This window comes from Merops nubicus, unplaced genomic scaffold (assembly GCF_000691845.1).
Source record: "Merops nubicus isolate BGI_N331 unplaced genomic scaffold, ASM69184v1 scaffold21319, whole genome shotgun sequence".
Taxonomy (NCBI): domain Eukaryota; kingdom Metazoa; phylum Chordata; class Aves; order Coraciiformes; family Meropidae; genus Merops; species Merops nubicus.
The window spans coordinates 6,885-16,605 of NW_008633332.1; the positions used below are offsets into that span (position 1 = coordinate 6,885).

The following is a 9,721-nucleotide window of genomic DNA, read 5'->3' on the forward strand; positions in this document are numbered from 1 at the left end:
CTAGCCACAGAAGGTAACAGGAAACAGTACAACTGAGTTTGGCAACAACCACCATAGAGTATCCCAGGAAAAATAACATGATTATATGGGGTCAAAAAAAAGAGCAGCTGGCTTCAGAATGTTAACATTTATGAAACATATGAATTTACTCAAACTACAAAATTAAATCAAGCTACACAAAGTTAGAACAGAGAAAGTTACAAGGGTTGCAGAAGGTTAGACATGTTAGATACATTAAAGCAAACAAAATAAATTGAACACTGCACTTGAGAAAACTCAGAAACATAACTATACTCATATAGTCTTGAAAACCACTACAAAAGATAGTTTTTGATTGTAGAAGTTGAAAATAAGCTTATCTGAAGATCCTGAAAGCACCTGACTTCCAAAATACTGCTTGCTTTTTCATATACCAACATGTAACTTGTTTATTCCTGAAAAAAGATTCAGACCTCACCTATGTGTTTTGGAAGAGGAATAAAAAGGAAATAAAGAGAACGAGATCCCCATGCAACCCAAAACCTTCACAAACCACTTCTCATGATTGTAATCTACAGAAAAAAAAACAAACAAGTGTATTCTGTATTTGGATCTTACTGCCCTTAGCACAAAAAAAAACCCCAAAACAGAACACAAAAACTTAGGTATTTTGTGTATAGTAAAAAGAATGAGTTAATCCCCATGTATAGTAAACCTAGCAAGCAGGCAATTAAATTTAGATCAAATTGTTCTTCCCATTTCTCCCTCAAGGGAAATTTTATGGGACAGTTCCCCATGAAATTTTCATTTCAGTTATGATAATCTGATATTTTTATTGCAGCCAAAACATTGCTCATATGCCTGTACATAAGATAAACTATTATATATACACAACATTTTAAGTTACAGGGCATAAGTTTACAATTTTTGGCAGACTGTTAACTGAATCGGAACTGTGTAACTTTACTACTTGGAGAAATTCAAGTGCCTTATTTTGGTATAAATGTTTTGTGTTCCCCTGTATTCTAACCATACCTAAACTGGCTTAGAAAACTAACATTAGCGTGTGACATCTCATTGTTTTTTCTTACGTTCTGATTCTAAACAGAATTTTTCAAATGCTTCTTCAATTTCTGGATCCATTTCATCATCTATGTCATCAAAATACCTAAAAAAAAAACCCAGACAACCAAAGATGTTAAGTTCACACACAGATTTTCAGAAACAATTATACAGATGTCAAGAATAAACCAGAACTTTATAAACAGCAGTTAACTAGGACACTTTCTTAAAAGGGGAAGAAGAGGAAAAAAACCCCATGAGTATTAAGAAAGCAAATAAACAAAAACCTCAAAGCAGCATACATATGTACAAATAGCTAGTACTAGCCATCATTTTAGATCATCTTATGCTGTCTACAGTTTAAGACCCAGAAATAGTTCTTGAGTTGATGGAAAGAGCAATAACGCAATCCAAGCTTTGCAAAATGTAATAATGCATCTGTATTGATCTATTTGCAAAACCCATAATTAGCATCATATTAGTGTAATTTTTGGTTGGTGAAAATACTAGTTCAAATACTGCATCAACTGTCTTGGTTGCACAGTAATCAAAGAACACATAGAAAACGTGTTCCTATTTGCTGCTATATGAAAGAAGGCAACCTTAATTCACTTCCTTACTGCATCTGCATTACATTACCTTCTCTCATACAGTAATGAGTTTTTCAGAAAAGGTCTGTCTTATTTAGGTCACAGAGAAGACTGGATCCCATTAAAGACAGTAAGCATTGCAGAGTGGAGACTAACAGATTCAAAATAAAGCTGGGAAGTGACAGGCATCACTTCAGCTCTCTTTTTCCCCATAGGTATTGTAACCTGTAACATGAAGTAACATGAGTGTTCTTTGCTTTCTCTAGGTCCACTGGAGTGTTCATCAACATAAGCTAGGACAATGGGGTGGTAGTTTAAACATGATCATGTATCTAATTCTAAACAGCCTTAAAAAAAAACCCAAACAGTCAGCAGCTACTGACTCTCAAGAAGTGCGCAATTCACTTCAGGCGCTCAGCTTGTTACTTATTGTGCCTTAGTTCCAAACAAGGGACATAAATGGTATGCTTCACACAAAGCCACAGTAAATACCACAGAAATGTGTAGGCTAAATATTTGTTATTCAGCACTGCACATTGAAGAAGCAGACCATGTGTTTATTTGTTCCTTCTTTCTTGTAGAAGTGTAGACTTGAGAAGGGACTCCAACACAGAACTCTCCTCCTTCATGTCAGTCAGCATATGTTTGTCTAAGCTTTTCTTAAGCCTTCAATAAAGAAGGTTCCACAGTCACCTTACATGAAGGTTGACTTGGTCTTCCACCTCACTCTTTGGATTTGCTGTGTTTAATTGCTGCCTGTCTCCATTTTGCATATAATTTCTTCTTCTAAGCACAGAGAGTCACATGGGTCATTTTTCTTCTGCTTAGTATGAGCTTGTTAATTTCTGATGCTGTCTCTAATTTATCGCCCAAAGTTCTTGCCACTCCCCTGAGCCACAGGCAATCTAGAAGTTTTCTAATTTACCAACAAAAATATTGATCCAGACCAGCAGCACTTTTACCACACAAACACAACACTGAAAATGTTCTTGGTATTAAATCAGCATCTGGAAGTGTTCCTTTAACCAAGTTAGTACAAAGTTCAGAGGAATTTATTTTAGCTGATATTTCTTTTACTGGTTTCCTATTAAATTCTTATAAACTGGTGTCAGAAAGTCAGACTACATTCGCATCCATTGCTTTCCCTTTTGCCATTAAGTTGCTTTTCTTGTTCTACAGGATAGTGAATACCCATTTAAATGAGGAAACACTACTTATCCTGAGGAGAGAAACTTAACTTCCCCCCTCCAAAAGACTGAAAAGTTTGTTAGCTGGGATGAGTATGCACATCAGTCGAATTCAGGCTGCCTCACTACCCACACTTGGAGGTCTGGTGGTCAAATTTGTTTGCAAATTTATTTTTTTTTTTAAACACAGAACAGAGTATGCTTGTACATGTACATAAATATCTGAAATTTGACTGCACTACCCAGTTGGCTAAATAAAAAAAAAATTGTTTCAAACTTGTGTAATTACAAGCCAACTTACACCCAAACAAATACCTAACTGCCACTGTAGAGCTAAATAATAATTAGTTTCATTTTTGTCAAGACTGGATTCCTAAATCTACAGTGAAAATAACTAGTATTAAAAAAACATCAAACAAAACACTCAAAGAGAAAACGTACAGATATCCAGCTCCTGATAGATCTGTTTCATCTTCTTCATGATCTGGAAACAAATCCTCTCTTTCAAGGAGCTCTTGGTATTTTTCTTGGTAATCTGGCAAAGTTAAAATAAGACCAAGTAATATAGAAGACTAGTCCTCTAAATTAACATACATCTATACAGCCTACTTAATGAAACACAAAAAACCCCAAAACACCTGCTACACTGTTTTCTCAGGACATCAAGCAACCTCCAAGAATGACACTTGTCCTCCCAGAGAACTGTAAAAGGTAGTCACAGATGTCTTTACCTCAGTTGATGTCATACCACATTGTGCTCAGATTACAGAAAACAAAGAAACCAAGGAAGAAATAAACCTTTTTGCTACTAACAAGAGACAAACAAAATCAGACTTGAAAATTTCTGGCTTCCTGAAGAGACCAAGTGGTGAGGACTACGGTACAAATTCTTCTGAACTATATGACTTAAATACACATTTGCCATTTCAAATATTTCCCTTCTTTTAACGCAGACTAAGCGATGTGTTGCACAAACCCAGAAATTCAGGCATACTACTGAAAAGAAAATTACAAGTTTCAGATATTTAAAGAAGAACTTTATGTACTTCATGAGGACACAAACTAAATTACAACTTTTTTAAAGAAGACTGAGAAGTGTACTAAGCTTGAGCCATACCTGGATCTGCTGCAGTAAAAGGAATGCCATCAGAAGTGTAAAATGTTGGCTCATTCTACAAACAAAGGCAAACAGAAACTTATATACATTCAGAGAGAGAGCTGTTTGCAGTTTTCAGCAACGCAATTATCTGTGTATCAAGTTCACATTAAATTAAGGAAATAAAGTGTCCATACATTCTTACCATAAAATAGTTTGGGTCATTTTCAGGGGTAGCCTCTGCATATGAGGAATTTCCATGAACTCTACCCCAGTTACTTGATCGCAGTTCTACTAGTTTCAGAAGCATGTGTTTCACATCCCTGAAATGAAGAGAAGCACTATGAAAGTTAGTGTGTTTTGTGCTAAGCAAGAAATTGGGCTCCTCTTATCTTGCAAATACCAGACAGTAAAATCCCCACCTGGAAAAGCTCTGAAAGGGACAAAATTTGGTCCAGTCTGCAGATAATTGAGTCATTTTTTTTCCCTGCAAGCCTAGATGCTTTATGTGCCAGTTACAAGATACTTGCTCTCTTTACTTCATCTGTGGTGAAGTAAGGATTCCACAAGAGACAGAAATTACTATAGTTTTTATCGAGATACTAGATGTGCTGCACAAATCAAGGAACACAACTTTTTCTGGTAAAAGGACAGTACTTGGAAAAAGTGGGACAATCTTCAAATTGTATTTTCATCATCTGATATATGCTTCTAACTTTAGACCTCTTAAATACACTGAAATTTTGCAGTCAAAAATGGGAAGTGATGTCTCCAGTACATTAGATGCCACCACCAATTTAATCTCTAAAATGAGAGAAATTGCTTTCCTCTTTTAAGCAAGTCCATGAAGAGGAGTCTCATTAGGGAGTAATTAACTACTGACTTACTAACTAAGTAACAACTTCAGTTGTTTTCTCTATCCAAGTAAGTTTGTGCTTCTGTGTCTTCGAAGCCTTGGCTTGTGAAGCAAAATTTTCCACATCATCCTGCTGGATGCAGCTCAATTACAACCAACCCACGCTATGAGCCACCTGTTGGCCTCCCACATATGGCACAAAATCAGGCACGGTGTCCGAGCCTGCTGCAGGTTTTCAGTAAGTCTGCAAGAAGCTGCCGATGAAGTGCATTGGAATCACATCACCATGCACACATGTGATTGCAAATAGGGAAGCGGAATACATTAGCCAACCACTCATTTTTTTCCAGATTGCAATTAAGGCCCTGCCAAAAAGGCATGCTCACCAGAAATAAACTGCCACAAAACATATTCCATTTTGCTTTTACACTTACAGTGATTTGTATCTATTTAATACTGTTTCTATGTATTTAATACTGTTAAATTCAAATTTAAAAAGCATAAAATATGAGATACCGCCACTATTGTCTCTTGGTGTATGTATTTGCTCTTAGAGCCTAAAGTACTTATGGAAGACTTCAAGACCTGTAAGATTATAAATAAAAATCAAAATTGCTGGAACAGAACATGCATCTCTAATGAGATATAAAATAGGAAAATGAAAAAAACATCCCAAACCACCTCAACGCAAAAATATTTTTAAAAAAAATCCACGAAGTGACACAAACACCACCTCACTTTTTATAAACAGACATTCTTAAGATCATGTTTTGTACATGTTCATTGTTCTTGAGATTTTTAAGGTGTCTGTTTAAAATAAAAACAGAATGCTGCACATAAATTTATCTTCTCACCTGCTACAGTTTGCATCCAACACAACATTTTCAATTCCAAGAATAATTTCTTCCATATCATTCTTTCCTTTTTCTTTCCAGGCATCTTCTAAAACTGAGCCTGTCAACTAAAGACAAGGGATTAGTTGTGGTTTGGAGCTTATTTAAAAAAAAAAAACCAAAAAAATTGCAAAAGTTTAATAAACTGCCAATAGACAAGATTCTGTAACAATTCATAATATTAGACAAATGTTATCTAATTAATATTAGAATTTAGATGAATTGTGTAGCTACCTGAGGGCTGAAGCTCCCAACTGCCTACATCTTTTTGCTAAATAGGTTCATAGACCTTGTAAATACTTTAGACTACAGACAGTGGTCTAAGGCAATCTTTGTTACCTAGACCTTCACAGCTGCTTCTCTCCTTTCAGTCTTGAAATATGATTTTGAAACAACTCTTCAGAGACATTTGTCAGATCTTATTTAAGTATGAGCTATAAAAAAAGGAGACCTTAATTTTGTAATGGTGCCACCAGCTTACCTAAGAATAACAAACTGTTTAAAAAATTTATTAATACTTTAGTCAACTTAACTAGTACCAGACATGCCAGAGAATTTCATTTCGTTATAGGAGGAGCCAAGAATTACTTGATCAAGTTAGCCTGAATTTTAATACATAAAATCTGTGAGACTGAAGCTGCTGAAAGAGCTTTAGCAGTAGACAGCCTAGAACTGCTAGGCATAAAAGCCTTTTGTGTTAAGAACAGGTACTTCTTTGCCCAGTAATTGCACAGTAGGAGTTAAAGCAGGAAAAAAAACAAAAAAAACCCCAGAACAAAACCAAAACAGTTTGCCACTATTATAAAAATCCATAGCAATTTCTGGTCTACTCAGTACAAGTATTCAATGATCCAAAGTGTGCGTTACAGCACCCAATGATACAAAGGAATAAAAGGCAAAGATAAAAGCAAGCATGTCAGTCAGCAGTTGTTTGGTATTCCCAGTTTTCTACTGCAGTCCTAGCTTGATCCTAGATAATTAGGTAATAGTACCGAGAAGGTTTAATAAAAAATAAACCTATTGCAAAGCAAACAGATGAAAACCCTGTATCTGTTGCTATATTACATAGAAAATCAACAGGAGACATTTATTGCTTCAGTAGTGAAACCAAGGTTTCATAATATAGCTAGATACAGTTTTTCATCTGTAGCCAGTTTGCTACAGATACACTCCAACACTTGAGATACTGTAAGACACCAGAAAATACTTGCTTTCAAAAAAACACTCAAAATTCTTGTTCTGTAATGCATTTTAGATTTAGATATAGCAAGATGTCATAAAATAATTTATAACATGGTCTTTATTTTAGAATGGATGTTGTGAAGCCAAATAAATATTCCAATAACATCCACAAAAACAGTGAGACCCCCACCTTCTCTGGACAACCACTATAAAGACCAGCAGCACTGTAAAACTTCCTGTTTTGTGTACCGCCTTTTTGAAAGGTCCTGCAGGGGGACCTGGAGGAAGCCTTAGGGAAGCACTGCCAGCATAATGACTGACCACAGGAATAAACGTACTCATTGAACACAACCTCACACTTGCTATGAAGCAACCTGTTTAAAGATCCAAACTTAAAATGAAGGATTTAAATTGGACGATGTAAAACATCTGTTCCCTATTTACCATATCAAAAGAAGCTACCAGAATTGTAATTCAAAACAGAAGAGTCTGAAAATAGTGGAGTGGGAGGAAGAGGGAAGAACGATGAAAACAAAACTAATCATCCACCAAAAAAAAAAAAAAAACAAACCAAAACTAAACTCCACAAATATACTGCTTAGCTTTTAACCTTCGTTACTGAAATTAACTGTTTTCCCTGACTATAATGATGGCTAAGGAAGATAAAAAGATAAAAGTTTCTCTTTGCATAGAGCCTAAAATATTTTTAAAGACAAAGTAAAACTGAAGAGCAAAGAACCTTATTTTCATCATGTTTCTGCAGCAGTAATGATGCTGACAATACAGCGTGAAATAACTGACACCAAGAACCTTTTGCTGCAAACAGTGGTTAGACCCTAACCGTTGAGTGTTCTTCAGAACAGAGAACATACTCAAAACCCCACAAATCATTCAAGTCAGTTACAGTTTTCTCTCACACCAGAAGCAGCAAAAGGAGACCTGAAGGGACTGCTTAGTCCTCTGCACCTCGGCTTCAGATCCCTCGCTTTTGTATGCAGACAGATGGCCTCCCATTTTACTTTTGGAGCACTGTGTTCCTTTTTTGTTGGTTCAACTTCCTAAGGGTACTTGGGAAAAATTACAAAGTTCAGCTTGCTCTGCTAATGATGTAATGCATAAAACTGTATAAACACTTAGTCATTTGCAGTCTCCCCCACTACTCCAAAAGATAAGAAGGTAAAAAAACCTGATTTTTTTTAAATTTTACAACTACGGTCTCACCTTCAACAGTTTCACTGCACATATCAAATTACTGTCCACGGGATTAGAGAAGAGTGCGTTTAGTAGTTCCCGAAGGCCTTCTTGAAGAATTTCTGCTCTTGTTACCTGTCCCTTTGCTCCTTTAATCTGTAAAAAACATTTTAAAAGACTTAAGTCTTAGAAATTAATTTAGTCACATCTTCTCTCTTGAATGCCATGTTATTTTGTGATCAGCATAGCTCTTTAGTTGGAAGAACGTGCTAAATAGTGTAACTATTTTATAACACAGACATTGAATAATATTGTTACAATTCTGACATACACTTAACAACGCACGTTAGCATTTTGTTTCTTTGCTAATAAATCGCTAAGAAAAGCTGCCAAATGCCTGGCAAACAGCTCACAAAATCCCCAATTCCCAGAACCTCATACTCTTTCCAATACTACATTACGTCTTTGCTACCACTGTAGTGGCTTACTTGTGGAATGCACTATTTATATATCAAAAACCCCAACAAAACAACAAAAGAAATGGTTTTAAAATAAATGGCATACTCCAAACAACCAGACAACTGCTACTTCTGCAAACCCTTTGAAAAATATTTCTTTTGCTCCTTGTGTGTGAAAATAAGATTTCAAGGCCCACTTATGAACAGAAATGGAAGTCTGAGATTTATTTTCTTTCCTCATGCCAGCAGAACATTTTTAGTGTCTGCTTAAATCAGACCATTGAAATAATCCAGTCAAGAATATATTTTAAGTACACCACAGCAGTCAGTGAATCTACTGAAATGACAGGTATAAGGGTCAAAGAAGTTTTAAGCATACATACACTTTTTCTGTACATAGCACAGATACAAAAGACCAATATAAATACAGGTTTTCATGCTTCCTGCATAAGGCAAGGACTTAATCTTCAAAAGAAATGTCTTCAAAGGTCTGAATTGCTCATTTAAAGGATTCCCGCATCTTCCTCAAGGCTTTGATAACAGCTCCTTTTAGTGGCTGAATACTGAATTACATGGGTTATTGACCCTGACCCGTTTCTCCTAGGTTTTAACATTTCCGATATTGGTTCGGTGGAGTCTTCTGGGGGTTTTGCCAGTCAAAAGAACATAACAAAAGGTTCACTCCAAAGATGGTTTATGGTTGTTTCTTTTTATGAATTCTTACACTTTCGAAAGACATTTTCATACACTTCTAATGACCTTGTCCTTTTTTGGTTCTCTGTTTCTTGGACACAACAGAACTGTTCTAAATTTCTTTCACTTTACTCCCCTCTCCCTTTACAAGAGCACTTCAAATTATATTCCATTTCAGTGTTTACCTAAGTATAACAAATAACGAGACACTTGACTTGCACTTTTTTTTTTCCTTACCTCTAGGTTAAGATAAAGTTCTGCTAAGAAGAGCACAAAGGCATGAAATTGTTTCCGAGTAGCCTCATCCCCTTTGGTAGCCTCATCTCTGTTCTCGTACTCTGTTTGACACCTGTAAACATTAAAACAAAATCATATCATCTGCAGACATCCCAACGTACATAACATGCTATTTCTTTAACACAATGCTAGGAACTTATAGAATCATAGAATCCTTTAGGTTGGAAGGGACCTTCAAGATCATCAAGTCTAACCATTGAGCCATTAGTTCTCTAAAGTCCTCTGCTAAAACGGATC

At 35.9% G+C, this 9,721-nt stretch overlaps 1 protein-coding gene across 1 annotated transcript; it reads right to left on the bottom strand.

Moving 5' to 3' along the window:
- Positions 1 to 746: 746 nt before the first annotated feature.
- On the bottom strand, positions 747 to 9,713 carry PAIP1 (poly(A) binding protein interacting protein 1; the record flags this gene model as incomplete). Its single annotated transcript, XM_008948230.1, has 8 exons — positions 747 to 1,147; positions 3,260 to 3,353; positions 3,936 to 3,990; positions 4,120 to 4,237; positions 5,625 to 5,731; positions 8,067 to 8,192; positions 9,425 to 9,536; positions 9,679 to 9,713. Coding segments are annotated over 8 exons (741 nt in total), but the record flags the coding sequence as incomplete, so codon positions are not given.
- Between the last annotated feature and the right edge of the window lie 8 nt (positions 9,714 to 9,721).